Raw genomic sequence first — 22,677 nt, forward strand, 5'->3', positions numbered from 1 at the left:
TCTTCATTCTTATTTCTCATGTCATAGCTTCTAAAATTCCCTGCAACTGATGGGTTTAGAAACCACTGGTTTGCAGCAGCAACTGAACCAGCATTGAATCTGAGCAAAGTTCATCCATATTCAGAGTATTCAACAGCCCTCCAGCCCCTCACCAGGCTTAATGAAGTGTAATGAAAGAAAAAGAATAAGCTTTGTCCTCACTGCCAAAGGAAAAGGCAGCTGGAATTATGCAGGGGCTTGATATGAATTGAACATGATTATGTATGTGATAACCACTGTTCTGAAGAAAATGGTGCTGTTATACCTAAGGAGCCCTCAGCAGGCTCTTGTAATTAGAGGCACTTAGCTGCTTTAATTGCCTCTGAAAGCCACCCAGAACTGATTGCTTTTATGCTCTTTCCATCCTAAAACCAGGCACAGAAATATGGAAGCACTAACCTGCATCCATGTGGGCAATGGGATTCAGGGGAGGGAGCTGGACAGGTATTTCATAGGGAAGGGCTCAGTACTTGACCCACAGGGCAAGAGGACTGTGGGATGTGTGGGTACACACTGGATGATGTTATGGCGATATGTGTGGGCACGGTGATGCTGGAAGATGGCTACCACAGCCCACAGGTGAGCCACAGAACGCTGGTTCCACCACCCACCCCCAGCAAAGAGCTGTGGATGTGTCACAGCAAGGCTGACAGTGAGGCACAGCTCGTCATGGTCCCTGATGAGGTTCTCACAGTGGTATGCTGTGCCCTGAATTTGTGTCTGCCCACTTACTCATGAAAAACAGCAATCCAACTCTAAATTAACCAGCTTTTTTTTGTATTCTTCATTGATTCACAAAACTGAAAATATTATTTTTCTCTCCTTCAAATTAATTACATTAATGGTCCACAGTTTCTTGGGAGACAGTTCCCAACTCGATTCTGGCAATGGAGCAAGACTGGAATCTGGCCTAAGCTATTCTGCTAGGAAAGACCAATTGGAGCTGCTCTGGACAGAAGAAAATGTCCCCTCTCTTCCTTGGGGAAGGAGAGTATTCCAGAAGGACCTTTTTAAATCATTATTTGTCTTCAGTCAGTTCAAAGGGTCCTTGGATCTCTCCTGGATTTTCTTTACAGAGGGCTGAGGAGACTATATGAAGAGGTCAGGGCTCCAGCTTTCCCTCCTCAGCTTCTAGAAGTACAGTGCACAGTTGAAATGATGCCCCAAAATCTTTTCTGTGGACAAGGATCCAGCCCCTGCTCCAAGTACACAGCCCAATGTTTGTGCATGGCTTTCAGAGACCAGAATTCTTTTGAGACACGAGTTTGAATCCGTCATCCAGGATGGATCTCCGATTGCGTCGTAACCTCCTTTGCCTCTCGAGACGGATGACTGCTCCCAGCAGGACACCAGCAGCCAGGAGCAGCAGGACTCCTACAACAGCCAGAGAGATGACTGTGGCCTCTATCTGCTCTTGGGTCACCTTAGATCCAAAAAGTATCACCTTCTGGGACTCATCCTCATCCTCAAGCAGCAACCCTGAGAGACAAACAGAAAGGTATTTTCAACAACAGCCAGCAATACCAGAACTGAAAGGTTGCAAGAAATGCAACAAAGGAGCATTAAGAAAAACATGATGCAAAGTAGTGGAATCACCAGCCCTGGAAATGTTCAAAAGAGACATGTTTCAGTGGTAGACATGACAGTGCTGAGTTCATGGCTGTACTCAATGATCTTAGAGCTCTTTTCCAATCTTAATGATTCAAAGGAGGCCCCAGTGCCATCCATCTGTCAGACCCTCATCCCTGAGCCCACACAGAGATTTGAGATGGATGGTTCCTTCCCTAAGCTGCTCCACCCCAGAACCTGACAGTGTCTCACAGGCATCCAGGCCCAGTCAGCCACTGCTGTGTCCAGCCCAGAGAGGAAAGAGAACATGTGTCCAGGCTGGGGCTGCTGTAAATTGCCCCAGTGCACACTCCCTGTGCCCATGGCTGCTGTCCTACACACCACTGAGTGCACTCACTCAGCCATGCCCATGGTCAGTCACCAAGATCCTGAGCTTGCTTGTGCCTCCACACAGAGGCAGCAGCCACCTCCTGAAAAAAGGGGCTGTCTGCTCAGGCAACAACTGTTGGCCAAAGTTTCTGCCTGGTGAGCACACACAAGCTGATACCTGCAAATGGTATGAAACCAAATTATTTAATATTGACACTACTGCTCTCACATATTTCCCACTCCTCTTCTGGTTTGTCCATTTTGAGTGAGGAAAATGTTGGGGAGAAAATGACTGAAATAACAGTGGAGAAAGTCTGCTGAGTTGTAGGTAGGTGGCTGCATTTGTAGCTGGCCTGAACTGGCTCTCAAATCAGCTCAGCTGAATTTCCTCACAGCAGCTGAAAAATGGAGTGAAGAAAGATGAAATATCAGGAAAATAAACCACCAGTGTACACTACTCAGACTTCTACCACAGAAAATTTCAAAGGGATCATATCTACTACTCCCCTTCTCCCTGTGCTGCTCAACCAAATGCCTTCTCACATCTGTTCTTTACAACGCCCAAAAAACTCCAGGCACGTGCTTGGGCTCTTTTCTTGGGGGAACAGCAAAGCAGAAGGCAGGTGTGCATGTTTGCATGCTGACTCCATCCCTTCAGCTTGTAGAGATGATTGTGAAACTTCCCTAAACCACAGTCACTGACAGTCCTAAGAGGGAAGAGAACCCATCCCAGGAAACCTCCTCCAAATCTCTGCAGTACCTAAGCTCATACTCTGAATCTGAATCCATGCACAGCAGGCACAACAGGGTGTGAGGCCACTAACCCTCTCCACCTAACACAGGCAAACAAACCTAACCAGCCCAACTTCCTTATTTCCATCACCAGAGGACAGACTGGTGCCCTCCCTGTTATCTACTGAAGCAAGGCCTTGCACCAAGGAACTGCCAGGCTGGCAGAGTGGAGGCTGTGGGTGCTGTGTGCGTTCCTCCCTCCCCTTAACACAGATCCAAACTTCTGTGTTGCTCAGGGATCTGCCCTCTCCCCTTCCCACAGACAGGGTTTGGCAGTGCTGTACACACCATACCTGGGGTGGCAGTCAAGTCTTCCAGCTCTGACTCTGAAAGGAAACAAAAGGAGGGTGAGAAGGTGTTGGGCTAAGCAGGCAAAGCCCAGAACAAGGCATATCTGGCAAGGATCAGATCCAGAGGCAGCATGGTTTTCCAGGACTGGCAGGCTGTCCTTTGTCATGTCCATGTTTTCCCTCTCTACATGACACAAGAATTTTTGTATCACCTGCTTCAGAGGCAGCCCCAGTTCCAGTGCATAACCCTTCCCATCCTTAAGAAGGAAAAGTGCTGAGGGAGAAACAGAGATGGCCCTGACACTGGGCAGGCCCTGGTCACCCACAGCTGAAACACTGGGGCATTTACTGTTTTGGTAATACATCTAAAATCACATCACCATGTGGGCTCCATTGCAGCCAAACCCAGTACTGAGAGTCACTCACCTCTGAGCACTTCCAGTTCTCAGTAAGAGCAATTACTGGCTGAGAGCTGAACATACCAGTTCAGACACAAACTAAAAATCAAACTCAGAATAACAACATAGGTAATGTAAAGTCCAGAAAACAATTTGTTTTTAACTCCAGCTCCAGGAATTACCGTATTTAAAGGGAACATCATAATTTAGTAACACTTCAGTAATTATCTGCTCCATTAACTGGCTTTTTTATAGTATGTGAGAGAGTTGAGATACAAACACTCAGAATTTCACAGCAGTAGCAGGAAGGGCTGCTGGATGTTTTACAGTGACAGCTCCCTACCTCCTCTAGGCAGGACAGTGAAGAGGATCTCCATCCCAGCATGGATATGGTCAGACACATGACAGTGAAGCAGCCATGTCCCAGGATTCCCAACCAGCATCTCCACCATTTCAAAGGTCCCAGGGAACAGATCCACAACATCTGCTCTGTAGCTTTTGCCATTCTGTCAGAAAAGGGAGGCCATTAGCTGCAGTGCTCAATGCATCTTCTCAGGAAGAAAGGTCTGCCAGCGTTGCTGGGGACCACTTTAGCTTTTTAATGCTCAAAAAACCCCTAAGCTTTCAAAAAGCAGCTTGGAAAGCAAATTATCTGGTAATGCCTAACCCTAACAAGGATTAAGCTAGACATCTCAGCACAACACAGGCTCAGGCAGTCAGACTGGGATGTGTAAAACCACATCCTTTTCCTAGCTGGGTGAAGCTTCTGCAGAGGATTAAAAACCATTCAAACACTGAATCAAGTAGAAGTGCTGATATCAGTGGTTAGTATCTCCTTTACCATCAGAAGATATTCTCACCTTGTATATGAAGGTCTCAGCATGGAAATGGACCGTGTGGACATCGACCTCGTGACCCATTCCCAGCAGATACCAGTTCACCCTCTCTCCCTGGTACATGGTCAGCCCAGGCAAGGTGGCATAGAGCCGGCCATTGATTGCTGTGCAGGGAATAACACAGGGGGGAAAAGGCTGTCAGCTGTCAGTGAAACTGTATGGGTGCTGCACCTCCACAGAGGAAGGCAGTAAATTAGAAGCTGCAAAGCTCATACAGCACTCAGTGTATCAGCAGTTAGTGTCCCCCAGCTCAGCTGATTATCCACTCTGCTCACAGCCAGGACAACTGACTTGCACTCAAGGCCATGCTGTAAGCTCAGCTCAAATAAATCTCAAGAACTATCTTTGTTGAAAACCCGCAGTCAGCCAGCAGAAGTGGATGCTTCTAGAAGTGAAAATGCATAAAAATGGCATTTCCAGCCCAATGATGGACAAACATGTATATACCTACACACACATAAATGTCTGAGCAATTTCCTTGATGAACATTGAGAAGGGGTAAATCCTGCATGGCAGGACTTTACCTCTCAAGTAGCACAGATGGAAGGAATCCTGCTGTGACTGCACATACAGGAAAGGGACCAAAACAGTGAGTGAGCTGACTGCTCTGGCACACACATGGAGACTTTTGTGCTCAGATGACAACAGAGGGAATAAAATGGGAAGAGGCAGGATCTGGGGGCAGACCACCAGGTTTTTACTCCCAGGTCTGCCCTGGGCACTTTGTGTAGCCTAAAACAAGTATCCAACTTCAGCATGGTGGTTCTGCTAGCTGTAATACAGGATTAACAATTACACCTTCATGGACATGTATTTGGAGAGTCTTTATCTCACCCATACAAAACCAGTAGTAATGACAGTACACAAAATGCAACTCCTCAGTATTCTTATCTCCACAACTGTCAAGAGACATGTTTTGCTGAGGTTATCTTAGATATAATGTGGAGATAAACTAACAAACAATGTGTGAATTTAAACAAATGTGTTCATCCTTCTATGGTAGAAATAACCTAAAACAGCTAAAACAACTGAGCCACATCTTGCAGCCACACAGCTTAGAAAATTAATTTGAAGCCTAACATACTCTGATGGTCCCCAAGACAAACAGAATTAAATTCGTCTGACAAGTTAATTTCATGTTTGATTTTATTTCCTTTTCTGAGTCACTCAGACACATCTGAGATTAACCTCTCTGGCTTGGATGTTGCTATTCCTCCTTACAGGGACAGCCACAACGATCAGCCTTCACTGCAGATCAAAGATTTGGGCTGTAGGTGTGCTGCAATATTGAGAACAGACAGTTTAGTTCTGTCTGTGCCACTGATAATGGGAAAGGATGAGGACATTTCACCACAAGTCAGGCTCCCTACTTAGAGAGGTTGCAGAATCAACACCAACATTACCGTGCATTTTGTTGCTTTCCACAAATTTCTCATCCAGCAGGTTGATCTCCTTGTGATTTCCCTTACTGAAACGTTCCACATTCTCCTCCAAGTACCAGGACTGATTTTCATCAAAAACCAGGAAAAGCAGAGCAAACTCCCTCTTTACATCCTTCCTGGTCCCACTGGACTGCAGGGCTCCTCTCCGGCAGACCTTCAGGGGCCCGATCAGCCCACTGTACATATCCTGATCAGAAGGAAGGACAGCTCTGAGGCAAGGACCATCTCACCCTCTTTTATGCACAGTTCTTTGCCTTTCAGCAATCGTTTTCCATTCCACCATCAACCCACTTAACCAGTGCTGCTGTACAAGTATTCTTGTTGGAGAGCATCAGCCACTGAAGGAACAGGAACTGTACGTACTCTTATAAATGCAAATCCAAAAGTCATAAATATGGATGGTATCAAAGTATTTTCCACTCAGTGACTGCAAAAACATCTGCAACTTGAGATAAAAAGGCCATTATTTCTGGGTTGAATGCAATGGTTTATTGCAGGATCCTCCAGGTGGTTGCCCTGTGAAATTAGTGCTATGACACTTCTAGCAATGGTCAAATCTGCCTGCTTTATTCATGAGGTTTATTTTGGACAATTTCTGCCTTTTGTAGATTAGCCCTATGGCTCTCACCAGTACAAACCATGACCAACTGGGAGATGTTCTAAAAGCCTACAAATAACTGGAGGAAGGTTAGTATCAAGGAGAGACAATGGAATTGTTTTACGAAGGTCTGTTAGGAAAAAATAAGGAAAATGCAGATGATTTCCTCTCCACAGAGCAGGCTGGATATGTTACCAGGTGATTCTTCCACCTCTTGGCTGGGCCAATCTCTAAATTGTACCCAACTCACACTGTTTTCTAAACGGGGTAAAAAATTGGTCTAATTAGGCTTTTCTGGTTATAACTTTTATTTTACCTTTACTGGGTCCACTGCAGAGTAGTAGATCCAAGGAACACAGGCTGAATCATTTGGCCCTGGACCAGATCTCTCAGGAACTTCCCACCGGTATGTCACAATGTCACCTGAGGGACAGAACAGCACCATACACCAAGTGACACACTCACTCACTAAGCAGCAGCAAAAGCAAATGGAAAAAGAAAATCCTGTCTCCAAAGCCCAAATTGAATTCTGTATTTGCCAGATACTGCATCTGCCTTACCCAAACACAAAGCAGGGTGGAAGCTCCCCCTCTCAGCACAAGACAGAGGGGTCACAGGTGTAAACACTGTCTGGTACCAGTACAATGCAGGTTTATCTGCTGCTTTTGAGACTGGACCTGACCATGGAAATGACCATGGAAGTTCGTTCAGATGGAACTTAAGATAATCTTTCTTCTCTTTGAAGTGAATTTATGATGCTGATTCAAATTGGGGTTTAAAATCACCCTTTTTTCATATTAGCAGCCCATTTCACAAAGACAGGATCTGGCTAACAGCCTGACTGTGGCTTGGACAGTCTGGGCGAGGGGACTAAAAATTAAATACGCTAGCATCTGGGGACCAAAAATTAAATACACTCGTATCTGGATCATGAGACAAAGTGGGTATTTCAGTCAGATCCCAGCAAGCAATTGTGCATTTCTCCCATTTAATACTATTTTCATACTTCTGTGCTAACGCATCCCAAAGAAGAGACTCACCCATCCCAGGACTGGCTGAGCTGTCACCTGCCATCACCTCCTCCTTCCCACAAAGAGACCACACTCAGTGTGGTGGGGATAAGGCTGCACACAGAAGAATGTCCTACACATGTCCCAGATGGCTGCCATCCCCACACAAATGGTATCACAAACTGTGCTGGACCTGAAAGACCAGTTACTGTCCAGTTCCAGCACTCTACTGTAGCAAAACCAGGGCATCTGAGGCTGCTTAAGGAAACCAGTCTGGCTCTGGGATAAAATCAGCTGTGTGAGTGAGCCCACACAGGAATGCAGCTAGAGACAGGGACCTACCAGGGTTTGCCACTTGGGGATGTCCAATCTGCTGCTCCAGCACCCCGTGTGCATGGACAGAGTAGGGTCGCGAGGCGTTGTTCTTGAACACGATGTTGAGAATATCGCCCACTTCCGCCCACAGAAAAGGGCCTTGAGACAGGAAGAGTGTACTCTGAGACCAGCAAAAACCATCAGCACATCTCCTGGGATATTCCCACCCTTCTCTCAACTTCTTCTCATCAGAAATATTACCTTATAATATTTATGATGTTCCCCTTCCTCTTCTCTACCTCCCAAAAAGAGAATTGGATGTCACTCCCAATCCAAGTCTTAGGAAACTAGACTGATTTTCACAATGAGGACAATGAAGGTGGTTACACTTCTTAACTGGGCCCAGCACAGCTAAGGCTTGATTTCTGAATACTGCTATGCTAAATGTCACATGTTGATCACCCCTTGCTATTGATTTCAAAAAGTGTGGTAATATTCAACTGAGCCTGACAGTGTCACAAATCAGAGCTACAGCCTATTTTGAGCGGCAGATGCTGCCTCAGCCTGGCTGCCCTGACACCACTTACAGCCTTGGGTTCAGCTGCCCTGACACCACTTACAGCCTTGGGTTCACAACACAGAGTTCTGCCTCCACACACCTGCACTAATCAGTTCAAAATGCTCCTCCACGTCCCAAGGCTGCCTGCTCTTGCCCCAGTAGCATTTCTCACAGCTACAGATTTTCCCCTCTACTTCTCAGACCCCTCTCCAGAAGTCAGTGGTTGTTTCTGTCCCATAGTCAGAGAAATGCAGCTCTGAAACATGCTTTGCCCAAGCCATGACAGAACACTGTGCAAAGGCAAGTGAAAAAGCCCAGGCTTTCCTACAAGCTGTGCACAGAACTCTTCTAACTGCTGTCTCCAAGGTGGCAGATGTGAGTAGAAGACAGTCTCAATTTCTCTGCACTGACACAGCAGATGCCTAAATATCCAGTGAACCTTCAGATTACAGCTGTGAGCCACTGCAGCTTTAGAACTCCAGTCCCATTTCTGTGAGAGGAAGGTGAACCCAAATCACACATCCTTACCCAGTATCCCTAGGTGCTCGTCACTACTTATCCTGGCCTTGGGGGTTTGGAAAGTGCCATCCGTGTACTCGCTGTAAACTGCTTTCTTGTACCTGGAGCCGAGCAGTCCATCCTCATTGTTCAGAAACACGGCAGCATAGCTGAGAAATGCAGAACGAGTGCTGAGAGAAACCAAAACCTCATGGGGAACAAACAACTTGTGTCAGGGGGTTCACAAGCTGAAGGGGCTTCCCAAGCCAGCTTGGGCTGCAAAGGAGAGCATAATGATGCGGAGGGCTGTGCTCCCACCAGCAGCACCACCAGCATATGCACCAGGTCACAGGGTGGCCAAGACACCCAACAGGCTCCACCAGGGTCTGCTGGGACACTGCCACAGGCTTCCCCAGAAGGTGGGCTCTACCTCTCTGCAGAGTGGTTGTGCCGCTCCCTCTCCCAGCTGCGGTCGGGTGCGTAGTCCCACAGCACCTCCTCCGCCGCGATGTAGAACGTCCGCACTCCCCTGTAGCGATGGGCAGAGGCAGTGCCCGTCCTTCCACACTTGGAAACGTTGTACCGTTGCCTCATCCCAGACTGGTAGTGATTGCTCGTCTGGCAGTAGATCTCAAAAGTCCCTGAGGGAGGCAGGATGAACAAGGAAATCAGTTGATTTTGAAGATTCCAGGAGACCGGTATCAGTATGTGCTTGTATCTCTGCGGTGCTTAGGGAGCTTGGTTGCCACAGGCCAAGGTTAAAAGGAGTCATTGGAGAAATCAAGCAGGAATGGCACAACAAAGTCCTACACATAAATCATCTCAGGAAGCTTTCTTACACAATAAGCACCTGTAGCACAGCTCACCCTGTAAGAGTTCATACCACCCTAGAGAATCTACCACAGGAGCAAATACCACAATGGGAGACTCTTCCATCGGCCCAGTCAGCTGTGCAGGCACTCACCACTGTTATCAGGCTGCATGAAAGCAGTGGCAAACGTGTGGGGAAACAGACTGGCTGAATCTCTCCGCATCCCGTTCATCTGTATGGTGTTTCCCTGAAACACAGCTCTGTGTACATCTGCTTCGCTGCCCAAGCCCAGGAGGTGCCAGGACACTTTGTCTCCTTCACACACGTCCAGCCCAGGCAAGTTACCAAACATAAGTCCATTGATGGCTGGAAAGGAGAAAGCAATTAACTCTCTGCAGGCAGGTGTCAGCCAGGAGATTTTGAGCACACACCTTGTAGGACAGGCCTGCCAGACAGAAGAAGGGTAACTTGTCTGTAATTCACCCCTGGATACACTGAGAGCACACTTCTCCAGACAGCTGTGCTGCTTGTCCATGTCTCACCTGGTGCCTCCAGCCTGGCTTGATTCCAGGCCAAAACCACACAGCCCTTCCAGCCCCCAGCTCAGCCTTTAGGTGAACATCAGCCCGTGCTTGGCAGGTTCATCCCTGCTGTCATAGAGCAGCATCCAGCCATACCATGCATCCTGTTGGATTCCTCAAAACCATCATCCTTTTTCACAGATGTCTCTTCCATCCTCAAGTAGTACTTTATGTTGGCATTCAAATACCAGCTGAGGTTCTCGTCAAACACGTTGAAGAGAAGATAAAATTCTTTGTCGACCCCTTTCTATAATTACAATGATGGTTGTTAACTTTTAAAATGCAACAATTAAGTATACTTAGAGTTAAAGCTCTTTTGCTGGGTTCTTGTATTCCCCTTTATTTTAAAACATGGCTCATTGAGGGACAGGACTCTGTCCTTTTACTCATGTTGAACATTCTTCCTTTATTTCATAAAAGGTACCACTTGTGCATTTTCCATGATATTTCACATGAATAAAATGAACAAAACTCAGGCAAGGCCATGAAGTCAGTGCCCCCTTCCTCCTGTACACCTAAGGTGTCTGTCCAAACCAGATCCAAGACCAGAGCCCAGACACAAGGCAGGCTGATGACCACACCACAGCCCTCCTGCCTCCTATCAGAGGCCTGGATTGGGGATTTTTAAATTACCCTAAAGCCTTCAGAGAGTTAGTTCTCCTAAGAAATGCACTCCACAGCATGGTGTTTCCCCACTAAAAGAACATTGTGATGGTGTCCAGACTCTCCCCCTGGTGTCACTGTCCCCAGCAGCATATGGGTACAGCAGAGTGGCCACGTACCTCCCACAATTAAGCATTCATTAAATGTTTGCCTGAGATTGTGGAGCCAGAATTGCCACCCCAGGTGATTTTTCCCCATCTTAAATTTCCAAAGGTCTGTTTCTTTTGCTTACACACTTCCAATACCTGTCTATGTTTATCATTATCACAGCTCCTTCACCTCGAGGGCTGTACGTATTCCCAATCCTCTTTGCTCAACAGATCCACATTTCCACCTTGGCTGCACATTGATTTCTTCTGCACTCCCAATTTAGTCACATGGTGCCCCCACTGACTGTCAGCTCCCCCAGGAAGGTTCTGAGGACAGCAATCTCCAGATCTGTCACTGGTCCCCAAGCTGCGCTGCAGGACACCAGTTAGGGCTTGATTTGCCATCTGCTGTCTTTCACAACAAGGCTCTGCTCCTCTGTCTGGTTCCTCCTCAGGGATATCAATTTACTGTCTTCCCTAGATTTACTGGCAGGAATAGACTACTTCTGAGTGAAATTTCAAGAGGAAGTTCTGGCTGCCCTTCAGGTTGCACTTCTCTATCAAAAGCATAAGACTGACATGGATTTTCACATTCTTTTTTGTAGCCAGCTCTTCTTGAAAATTAACTTCTCTGGCAGAATAAATGAGGCTCCCCCAAACCTCAAAGCATTGTATCACCCAAGCAGAACACCTGTAAGCAAAAATGTCTTTTCAATGTTTCTGGGACTGCAAGGACTACTCCACATGCCTCTCTGAAAGCAGCCTGCTACACAAGCCTCAGGACAAGAGTTACCGACAAGGTAAGTATTCCAAGGGACACTTGTCCAGCTAAGTGTCTGTGAATTAAAAGCAGAGCTCAGCAACTGTTTTGAGGACAGTTCTTGAGAGCCCAGAACACTACTGGCCTTTCCCAGGCAAGACCTGGGTATCAGCTGTACCAACATTAACTTGGCCAACAACAAGGCTTTGATTTGACTCTTCTGGGACTCACACTACTGCACTTTGCTCCCTAATGTTTTGCTGATGCTTCCTCTCTCTACATGAAAGCAAAAACCTTTAGGAATGGGGCAGGAAAACTCCTTTACCTGCTTGTTGTTGTCATCCAAACTGCCTGACTTGCAGATGAGCAGAGGCCCCACTAAGCCTGAGCTGGAGTCTTTGACAGGATTTGCAGCCGAGCTGTACAGCCAGGTGAGGCAGGGAGGGTCACTGGACGTGGGCCCCACGTGCCTTGGCACAGTCCAGCGGTATGTGAAGTTGTGCAGTGGTGCCACAGAAACCCCACTCTGGGACAGGCCTTTAAAACAGGGATTACAGGGTTATTCCTGACTCCCTGCACAAACTCTGTTACACCTTCTCAACAGCTACTTTCAGAGCAGGCTTTACTTCATTCGTGTCAACCAAACACCCAGCACATCTGCAGGGTGATGGGGGTGTACTCAAGGAAAGGGATCCACCAACCATCATGGTACCACATCCCTTCTGATGTCTTCCCATAGGACACTCCATGTGGTTGGATGCTGAAGGGCCAGGAGGCTTTGTTAAGAAATGTCACCAGGATGGTGTCTCCGACTTCAGCTTTGATCACCGGACCTAGAATACAGCAGGGAGAGCACATCAGCAACAGAGCGTTTCCCCAGGCCATCAGGCAAACCAAAGCAGAGGGGGCACCTTCCTCCAAGCTGCGGGGCCAAAGATAAGAGGCAACAGATGGTCTGGCCTTGTTGCTGCTGAAGGGAGCTCAATGGGAGCAGGGGCTGGCAAGGATTGTGTGAAAGCAGTTTGGGTGCACAGGAGAACTCAGAGGCGCATCACACCTTCATACAGGGAAGTAATAGAACAGTCAAATGTGCTGGAATGCCCTCAGGATAGGCCCATGTCTCTCCCCCACCTATGTAAAGCCCCTTCAGCCACCCAAAACATGTGCCTCAGAGGTATGAGATGCTCCAAGCCCACCAGAGTCTGTAAGCCCACAACCCAGACCGCCAGAGAGGAGCTATGAGCCTTTACCATGCCTGTCCCCAAGCAGCCATTCAGGAGAGAAAGCTCTCTGTGAGAACATGGGGTTTGCAGCATGCCTTGAAGAGGCTCAGTCAAAAACACAAAACCAGGAGCTATTGCTGTGACCTGTTTAGCTCTAGTCACACATACTATACTGTATCCCTCAGCTCTTACCTCTAGAACACCTTCAGGATGACCCCTGCAGTGATTCTGTCCATTCTACCACCCTGCACCTTGGCCTGTTCAGATGTGACTGTTGTGAAGCACCTCTTGTGCCCCTCCCTGCCCCTCAAAATGAGCAGGCAGGTACAGCCATCTGGCATTCCCAGCATCAGCATCCTTCTCACAGACACTGACAGAGGATTTGTGTTCCTGGATGATTCTCACCAAGTATTCCAAGGTGTTTCTCTTCTTCTGTTTGCTGCTTTTCCTCACGAAAGCTCTCATCAGTATATTCCACATACTTTGCCTTCCAATAGACACCCCCAATGCGGTAGAGGCTACGCTTGAAATACTGCTCAGCAGGACTAAATGCAAAAAGCAAATGTCAGGTCATGTCATAGAAAAATGAGCCCTGTTCCCCTGCTCCCGCTGGCAAGGCCATCAGCATCTCCAAATCAAGCAGTATTTCAGACAAGGACAGCACCTCTAGTTTGGCACAAGCACAGCTTTGACTCTGCAAAGCTTTTGTGCCCTTAGAGTCATCCCCTTGTGTGTTCAGGGAGCACCTGTAGCACACAGTCCTATACCAGGTGAACCTGCCAGGTGTGATCACCATCACTACACAAGATGTGTGAAGGAATGAACAAAACTGCAGTGCAGTCAGTGGGAAGGCAGTGCTAGAACTCCAAACTCTTCAGAAGCTGGGGACAACCCCATTGCCAACTAAACTAAACAGCTGTAAAGGTATTTATTTCCTCCACTACCACCCTCACCAAACATAAGTAACAAGCCTTGCAGGAGAGGCAGTGCAGTTACAAGGCCAGCTCACAGGTCTAAGGTCTGCAAGGCTTGCTGCATGGCATTGGATAAATAATTAACCATTCTCCATTTCCTCTTTTCCATCTGAATAAGGTATATCCTTCTCCAACAGATTACTAGGCAGGGGATGTAATCTCTGTGGAAGGAGAAGAATCTCTCTTTCAGTTAGCCAAAGACTGAATGGGAAGTCTCTCAAATGCTATCTCAGTCACCTGACCATGGGATGGAGGGCTGCTACCCAAGTGCTGGCATCTGATTTCCTAGAAACTGCATCCTGCAGCAACACCAGCCTGAGGCCAATCTGCAGGCCAGCAATGCCACCCTGTGTCTGCTGCACTAGGGGCTTTTTGAATCATTTCTTATATAGATCAATCTCCTCCTAGGTTAGGCACAGCAAGCAGAAATGAAGCCCAGAGACAAATGTGGCAGCTCACTTTGTACGTCCGCTGGGACTTCTGCTGCTTGTGAGTACAGCTGTGCCACACAGCACTCTCATGGGAAGGCCCCAAGGTACCTGTACTGCTCATAGTGCAGTCCAGCTACAGCACCCTCCTTTTCTAGATGAGCTGATTGGCCTTCCCAGGAAATGCACCCCACGTGAGCAGCAGGCATGTATTTTGAAAAGAAAAAGAAATTCCACATTTTCCTGAGCAGCAGTCCTGATACAGGCCAGACTCCCCAAACACTGCCCAAGCCCAGCAGCCTCTCACTCACCTGCCAGTGTCAGTGAGCTGCTTCCCACTGAGCCGGTCGAGCGCTGAGGGTCCGTAGTCCCACTGCACCTCCTTGGCAGCTATGTAGTATTTCCGAACTCTCCCTTCCAGGCTGGGTGCTGCAGCTTGCCGGGAGCAGGGCCGGACTTCATAGAGTGCCCCCATCCCAGCTGCCCAAGACATGAAGGTGGACACTCAGTCAGCCCCTCCAGCCAGCCTAATGGGCAGTCCCACCTTCCCTCTGCTGTCCCAAAAGGCACATGGATGGGAGAAGGTGAGTATCTCCACACCAAGGAGTTCTGTGAGCAGAACCTCCAACCTCAGATATTGGATGCTATGGAAGTATGGACTGAGAGTGACTAAAGTCTTCTGTTGTCCTCAGATCTATCATGCAAGCACCTCTTACAGGGACCAGAGCTCTTAAGGCACTGCCTCATCTCAGCTTTCGGCTGTACCAAACATGAAACATCACACCATGGTACAAGTCACCCCCATCAAAGCTGCCCTGCACATTAGTAACCAGCCCACTCCAATTTTACAAGACAAGGCATCACCCACTCATCTGGGGACATTTTTCCATGCCCAAGACACTGTTCCCTGTCACACTGTACATCATGTACATGAAAAACATAGGACACAGAGGTCATGACATATTCCACCCTCTGCCTTACCTTGTATGTGATCATTGACCTGGCAGCTCAACAGCCATCTCCCAGGGTTCCTGGGGATCATATCTGCTGTAACAAAAGTGGCTGGGAAGAGGCTGGCCACATCTGTCCTGTGACCCCGGATTTTGAGTGTCTCTCCATGGAAGTAGGCTGTGTGAACATCAATTTCATTGCCCATCCCGAAGAGGTACCATGAAACAGAATCCCCAGCACACATCTTCAGCTCAGGGAGGTTGCCAAACACATAACCATTAATAGCTGCAAAACCAAGCAAGCCAAAATCAGAGAGCAGAAAAGGGACCTCCAGAGCTCCTGCCAGCAGGTGACAGCACAGACGCAACAGGAGGATGAACCTAATCAGAACTCCCCCTCCTCTTCTGCTTCGGAGAGCCCAACTCCATAGCTCACTCCTAAAACAACAAGTATAAAAGCTCACTCAAGCCAAAGATAAAACCAAAACAGTTTTCTGGAGTTGTTGCCCTGTCCCTGACATATTATTTGCTAAGCACATGATCTCAGAGCAGATCCTGGAGCACTGACACTCCTGAGTGTCTCAGCAGACACAGTGGCCTCACAGAGGTGACACTGACCGTGCATTTTGTTGCTCTCCTGAAATTCCTCATCTTCTTTGTCCACAGAGCCAGGATCTGTGCAGAATGATGCAATGTTCTCATCCAGGTACCAGCTTAGGTTCTCATCCACCACACTGAACATCAGAAAAAAATCAACATCCACATCCCAGCGTCTTTGAGAGCTGCCAGTCAGTGTTCCTGAGGTGAAAGGAGAGAGGAATGAATGCAGAAAATCACTCATGCAGAAAAACACACATCAGGCAAGAGATTAGAACCACAGTAGCAGAAAAAGTCTTGTCACATGAGTTGGAGACAGATGCTTTCCCACCATCCTCACAGCTCACCACAGAGCAGCGAGATCACCCTTTTCCAATATATCCCTGCCAATACAGCTCTCTCTCTCCCAAGCAGCTCTGCCACCACATGCCTCAACTACAACACCTCCAGTCTTCTCAGTCCTGCTGAAACCAACCAGTCACCATGATCTTCATACATGAACTTGGACAAGAGCCTTGCTCTTAACATGGATTCAAGCATCTCTCTTGGATCAAGAGGCCTGCAAGCTCACCTGCCCAACCACTAGGGGATAATGACAATGCAATGACCAGAATCCAGCTAGAGCCCAGCTACTGTCCTCTCTAACCAAGCTGCATTTCCCCTGAAGCTGGGAGCTGCACACCAGAGTATCTTCACATCCTATCCCTATTCAACGTCCTATTCAGGTCACCACAAGACCTTTACATTATGGAACTGCAGGCCTCAGCTGCTTTCTCTTGGTGTTTTTACCTGTTTTACATGTAAGTAAAGGCCCAATTAATCCAGATGCAATGTCCCTTGGTGCATCAATATGAGAGTGGTAGATCCAAGTCAAGCAGTTTGGGTCATCATCAGTTGGACTGTGATCTTCAGGGACAGTCCAAGTATAGGTGTAATTCCTTCCTGGGTAAACAGCATCATCCTTCTTCTGATCCTGGGGGGACATATCAGGATACAGGGATCCTAGAACAATTGAGCAATCACAACATCCATTCAAGAAGAGCCAAGATGCCCACACATGTAACCTTATACTGAGCTGAGACTCACCATCCCAAGGCTGAAATAGTGTTTAATCATCACTTCCTCAAAGAGGCTCTGAGGCACAGAGCCCCTGTAAGGCAACTTGCCCAGTAAACAGGTCAGCACAGAGTCATCAGGACTATTTCCATTCTGCCTAGTGCTGCTTCGCATTCAATTCTGCACTGTGCCCCCAGAGACAGTCTCTCTACAATCTCTAGAGTTGATCAGTGTTTTGGAGGTTCTAAAATCAAGAAACCTGGGCCCAGGTCAACACTCCAGCCCCATGACCCTACTAACCCAACACCTGGTATCTTCACCAAATACACCAAATACCCCAGCTTTCGAGCTGGGGCCTTATGGACAGTTCTCCTCCATGCACACTCCTAAATTCCCAGTGAAAAAAATCTGTCTCCATGATGGCAGTAGCTCATTTACCTTCAGAGTCCTTTTTGTAGAAAACACCATGAGGATGGATTGTATATGGTCGAGTAGCAAAATTTTTTAGGTGTACTTGAATGGTATCCCCCACTTCTGCTCGGATGACAGGCCCGAGGAACCCCAGCCAGACAGGTTTGGGGATCTCAGTGGTGTACGTGGAGTCCGTGTATTGCTTATAGACAGATTTCTTGTAGGTGCTTCCCACCCTGTCCTTCCCAGACTGCAGGAATGCTGAGGCCTGGCTGTTGAATTCAAAGGGAAAGGCACTGTGAGTCATCATTATACACAACAGCTGGTCGATGCTGCAGCAGAGTGATGGTCACACTCCACTTTCTGGGGTACAGCAGAAAGCTTTGGCATTAGAGGACCCTGGGATGCTCTAAGCCACCCATGTATGGCCACAACTTCAACCCCAGCTCTTCACCAACAGACACAAAGTGCACCCTGAACTGTGCCCTGCAAACAAGAAATGGGAAGGACAGTGCTTCCCAGACAATCCCATGTGGGTGTTGAAGGGAGAACCCTTTTCATGCCTCCTTCAGCCTTCACTGGGCTCTTCAAAACTCACTTTGATTCCTCTGTGGTATTTCCAGCTAAATCACAAGGCAGGCAGAGTGGAGTCCTGAGTTCTCTGGCCAAAATTTGAGGTCTGAAAGATGATTTTCTACTTAACAGTTTCTAGATTCCTTCCAGAGGGGCAGACGAGTCAGGCAGGTACATACCCAGCACGTAACCAGCTTCCAGAGTTAAAACCTCACACAGGTACTAAGTTTAACTCACAAGCATATTTGCTCATTATGGGTAATTCTTAATAGATAAGAGATGAATCACAGTCCAGGTATTACTGGAACTAGCCTAAATGAGAGACAAAGTCACTCCCCTCACTTCCCCCTTCAGATTGATCACCCACAGCACAAGCAGCCCTGGAAGGGAGGTAAACCCTAATGCACATCTCAGGGAATGAACAGTGGAGACCCAAATATTAAGCATTGGCCTCATCAATCAAAAACAAGCAGGGCTTGGCTCTGGCTATACAATCCAGAGGTCAGCCCTTTGCCAAGTCATCCTTGCAGCCATTATTAGCAAAGAGTTTAAGATCATTCACACTTTGTTTTACAGATGTGCCTCTTTCTCTACACAGTCCATTTCTTCCAAAAGAAAAGCTCCTTGAAATAATTTGCTACTTCTATCAATCATATCAACATCTCATCCCTTTCTAATTGCCAGTTTCATTTCTGCAATCATTGTACAGATAAGTCCCATTAACTAATTGTTTGCAGTGACAACAGTTTTTAAACTGCTTTTAAGTCCAATGGTTCCGAATTTAATTTCCTTCTCTTTATGTATTATGAGAGAAACCAAACAAAATCCACTGCATTCATTACCACTTCAGGAGTCGGTGGTAACATCTTTATTAATGCTGAATTTTGGGGTGTTTCCCGTGGATTTATTTACATCTACACAGCATCTCCAGAGAACAGAGACTGTTCCATGCTAAACTGACAGACCTTGCTGTTTCTGCACACCCTTCCTGTTCCTGCTGTGCTGTTTCTGAAGGAGGTGTCTGAACCTGAGTGTTAGCTATTTTAAAGGGGTAAAGGACTGAGAGCAGATCAAAAAATACCAGCTATTTCCCACAGAAAATGAGAGCAAGGAAAAAAAGTACAAATGCCTTTAAAATACTATGGAAACCTTTAAAAAACAAAACAAACCATGCACACAGAAAAACACCAACCAAAGAAAAAGGCTTGATGTTTTGAAAGTTAAACCCAAAACGCTGTTTGTAGTAGTAACTCGAACCAATTATTGCAGTTTCCAGACTTACTTTCACAAGAAAAACAAAAATGTTTTTCAAACAGCTCCTAAAATCCCATGCAGGAAGTCCCATTAAGTCTAAGGCTCAAAATTCCACTGAAACAAAAACAAGCTGGCTCTGTGAAGTCATTTATATAAAAATGAAAAGTCATCATGCTTCAGGATAAACAAACTGGTCACCAGCTGGAACTAAGCAAAATGAAACTCCAGGGTAGAGCATTGCAAAACTGGGGCAATTTTAGAACAATCTGTTCTGCATCTGCCCTATTTTCTGTTCCGTGTTTGTTTTCCATACACTTCTCCCTAGTGTACGGGCTCTGGACTCTCCAGACTAACCATCCCTTTTCCCACTGACACAGGTTTTACCACAGGAGCATAAAACGAGTTAAACATTAAGCTCATAAAGATCAGAATCTACAGGAGTGTGTCTCTTGCTTGCTCAGATGCCCCACCATGCTTGCATTAAATTACACATCAAACGACAGCTCCAGGCCAGCCCCAGACTAAATTCTGCTCAAAGGGAACGTACCGGTTTTGTGCAATACTCTGGTTAGCGAGCACATTCCTCCCCGTTGGAGCATAGTTCCACTCCACCTCGTGGATGCCCAGGTAATAAACTCGGATCACACCCCCAGCAAATGTGGGTGACAGCATGGGGATGCAGAGCAGCAGCCGCCAGACTGATCCCATCTCAGCCTGAAGGGAAGGCGTTTTTGGAAGCTACACCTATTTGGGAAACATAAAAAGAACGAAACAGAATAAGACCATTTGGTTTGAAGGAGCTGGACATTTTGAGAGGGTATAAAGAAATCAAGTGTAAGTATTATTTGGATCATCACTCAAATATTGAAGAAGGAAGTCACTCTGTAACAAAATTGACAGACAAGGTGGATGGAGATCATGCCTTGGTAACGAGTCCCCAGTACCAAATGTGCTGCTCTCATAATAGTTTCGTTAACCCTTTTTTCACTACTGCTCAGATTCCAAATCATCTTACAGGTCCACATACAAAGCTCAAGGAAATAGCCCTGAGCAAGTATATGTATATTTTAAACTGTCACCAAGATCTCTCTATTTTAAGTCACCTGGGAAAGTACAGTTTAGTCACTATGAAGTCACTTTTAATTTTAACTTCTTTAAAGATGGTTCTCAGGGAGCAGCTATCTGTAATCCAGGAGTACATCTCAAACAGGCTGCACAAGGTTTTTCCTTTCTGTTCCATTATTTCCCCATGATTTTAATCAATAAGTAGCTTATTCATAAAATCTACAATTGACACCAAGCTTGTTGGCAATAAGCATCAGAAATACTCTAAAGAGAGTCGGGAAAAAGTTGGGGAAACTGTCTGAAATCATCAAAATACAGTTGTGTGAATACAGGCTCAAAGAACCTCCTGTATGAAAGGAGAGCCTGATGCAATATGGGGCAGTAGAATTACACCAAAAGATAAGGAAGGATTAAACTGCATTTAAAAATCACATGAAAATGACTACAAAAGCTCTCACACAATGATACCCTTAACAAAGCTGGATGTAGCCAGCAAACAAACCACACCTAAACGAGCTGTTGAGATACAGCTCTTGAGACATGCAGCAGCGACTCAGAATAGCAGAGAGAAACAGAAAGCAAGAGAATGAGACACATGACCTAGCAAGAAAACTCAGAAGAATCAGTTTTCCTTTTCATACAGAAGGGAATGGTGACACAGCACCATGGCAAAGGTTTTTCATAGAGACTGTCATTACTTATTCTTACTGTCTTTGTAACAGCAACATGAATGCAATAAGGCTTGTCTGCAGCAAAGCTGGATATTCTGTAAGCTTTCAGTCAGCACAGCATCACACAGAGCTGCTTTGAAAGATCTTCTAACATCTGAAACCCAAGAGACACGATTCAATCCCGGCACACGGCAATGGACTAGACACCTTCGAAGCTTCACTGCTTGATTTTCAAACATGCTGTGCTATTCTCAGAAGCTAATGATAATCAAGCATTGCTGTTTCCAAATAGTCAATAAATTGCACAAAGTTTGGAGACACCTTCTTTCCCTCCTTTCTCAGAAGGGAGCTGTAGGGATCTCTAAATCTGAGATGCTTTGGATCCATCAACACAGTATAGCTCTGCTCCAGTGGCTCCACCGGCCAGTCCCCTTCAGAAGCTCCTGGTCATACATCTGACAAAACTCAGATACAGAACAGCCCCTTCAGAGCAGCTTCAGCAGTGTGGGAACAACAGCAGCACACTGGCTCATGCCCGCCCCTACACAGCACTCAGTAACCGACTTATTCCCTGCTGCTGTTCACAGGGAGGTAAAATACCGTTTTTGATTCACTGCTCCAACACGGACTCCAAGGAAGGAGTCTGGAAAGCCATACCTGCGCTGTTTCACACCAAAAGGCAATGGCGACAGCAAGGCGGAAAGGAACAGCAGCAGCAGTCCTCAGCCTGAAGCCTGCCACGCTGCCAGCACCCACCCCGAGGGAAGGGCAGCGGGATGCTCCTGACTCAGCCCGACCTGTGGCCTTCGTGTCAACTCAGGGCAAAGTCCGCGGGAGCTTCCGGCACACCGGGAGGCCTCCTCAAGGCCCGGGAGCCGCCGGGCCCAGGCAGCCGGGCCAGGCTGCTCTTGGTGCGCTCTCATCCCGATGGCTGGTGCAGGCACTCGAGGCTGGCTCTCGAGGCTGGCTGGGAAAACTGCCCGTGGAGACAAAGCCGCCGTGCCCGAGCCCGGCTCACCGCCCCGAGCCCATCGGGGCTCACACACAGCCACCGGCCTGTGCTGGGCGCTCCGTGCCGCGCTCTGCACGGAGGAGTCAAGGACAAGCCTTCGGCACAGCCCTCCCAAGGCGTTACAAGAGTCCCACCCGGACTCTGCTTGGCGTTTGACCACAACAGCACACACACCTCTGGGGTAATTCTAGGGAACACCAAAAAATGTCCCCGAATGGAGATGCAGCAGATGTCACAAAGTCTTTGCTCACATACCCTTCACGGTAACTAATAACCATGTGTTTACTCAACTAGTGCAAGGTGAAAGTAGCTAAATTCGTTTCAAAAGTTTTTGGTTTTAATTTTTCATTGATATTAATATGTACCTTGGTTAAGGAAAGAAAAAGAAAGAAAAACAAAATCAACCCAAGTTTTATACTACAACCATCCTTGAATCTTACACTTTACAGCAGAATCCTCCCCCAGGACTGCCCTTTACCGGGTCCCCGACAGCACAGGAATCGCGAATGAACGGAAATCAGATTTCAGGCGGGTTGGTGGGATCGCACTCCTATCTGATCCAAGCGGACGATGCAGGGAAATTCCCCGACACCTGACTGCAGGGAAAGCACAGCCCGAGAGCGAGGGGAAAGCACAGAAGGAAGGCAGGAGGACGGACGGCTCATCCCTTACGTGCGGAGCGGGAGGCGGCGCGGCGGGGCTGCGGAGCGGGACGCGGGAGCGCCGGCGGGGACCAGCCCGGGAGGGACAAAGGGGCTCTGCCTCCGCGGGCCGACCGAGCCCG

The 22,677-nt window shown here is 47.4% G+C and overlaps 1 protein-coding gene across 2 annotated transcripts; it reads right to left on the reverse strand.

The window, feature by feature from the left end:
- Positions 1–795: 795 nt before the first annotated feature.
- HEPH (hephaestin) lies at positions 796–22,507 on the reverse strand. 2 transcript variants are annotated; one of them, XM_068204672.1, is made up of 21 exons: positions 22,334–22,507; positions 19,693–19,889; positions 17,346–17,590; positions 16,641–16,853; positions 15,873–16,052; positions 15,286–15,540; positions 14,616–14,784; positions 13,308–13,447; positions 12,381–12,512; positions 12,005–12,216; positions 10,264–10,414; positions 9,740–9,952; positions 9,206–9,416; positions 8,806–8,945; positions 7,746–7,877; positions 6,710–6,816; positions 5,757–5,982; positions 4,318–4,457; positions 3,801–3,963; positions 3,063–3,095; positions 796–1,518 (listed from the first exon to the last, which is right to left on the reverse strand). In XM_068204672.1, the coding sequence occupies exons 2-21, from the start codon at positions 19,851–19,853 to the stop codon at positions 1,274–1,276; spliced, it is 3,468 nt and encodes a 1,155-aa protein (XP_068060773.1). In that variant the 5' UTR covers positions 19,854–19,889; positions 22,334–22,507; the 3' UTR covers positions 796–1,273. The 2 variants fall into 2 exon arrangements, with proteins under 2 accessions (XP_068060773.1, XP_068060774.1); XM_068204673.1 differs by lacking the exons at positions 19,693–19,889; positions 22,334–22,507 and adding an exon at positions 19,174–19,196 and having other exon boundaries at positions 16,641–16,824.
- Positions 22,508–22,677: the final 170 nt, after the last annotated feature.

Source organism: Anomalospiza imberbis, chromosome 14, assembly GCF_031753505.1.
Source record: "Anomalospiza imberbis isolate Cuckoo-Finch-1a 21T00152 chromosome 14, ASM3175350v1, whole genome shotgun sequence".
In the NCBI taxonomy this organism is placed as follows: Eukaryota; Metazoa; Chordata; class Aves; order Passeriformes; family Viduidae; genus Anomalospiza; species Anomalospiza imberbis.

Bases quoted from the DNA above. Each gene is read 5' to 3' on its own strand.
- HEPH (XM_068204672.1), bottom strand. From the start codon at position 19,853: ATGGGATCAGTCTGGCGGCTGCTGCTCTGCATCCCCATGCTGTCACCC. The intron at 16,053-16,640 runs GTAAAAACACCA...CTTTCACCTCAG, and splicing joins TTTACTTACATGTAAAACAG to GAACACTGACTGGCAGCTCT. The intron at 15,541-15,872 runs GTCAGTGTCACC...TTGGTTTTGCAG, and splicing joins GGAGAGCAACAAAATGCACG to CTATTAATGGTTATGTGTTT.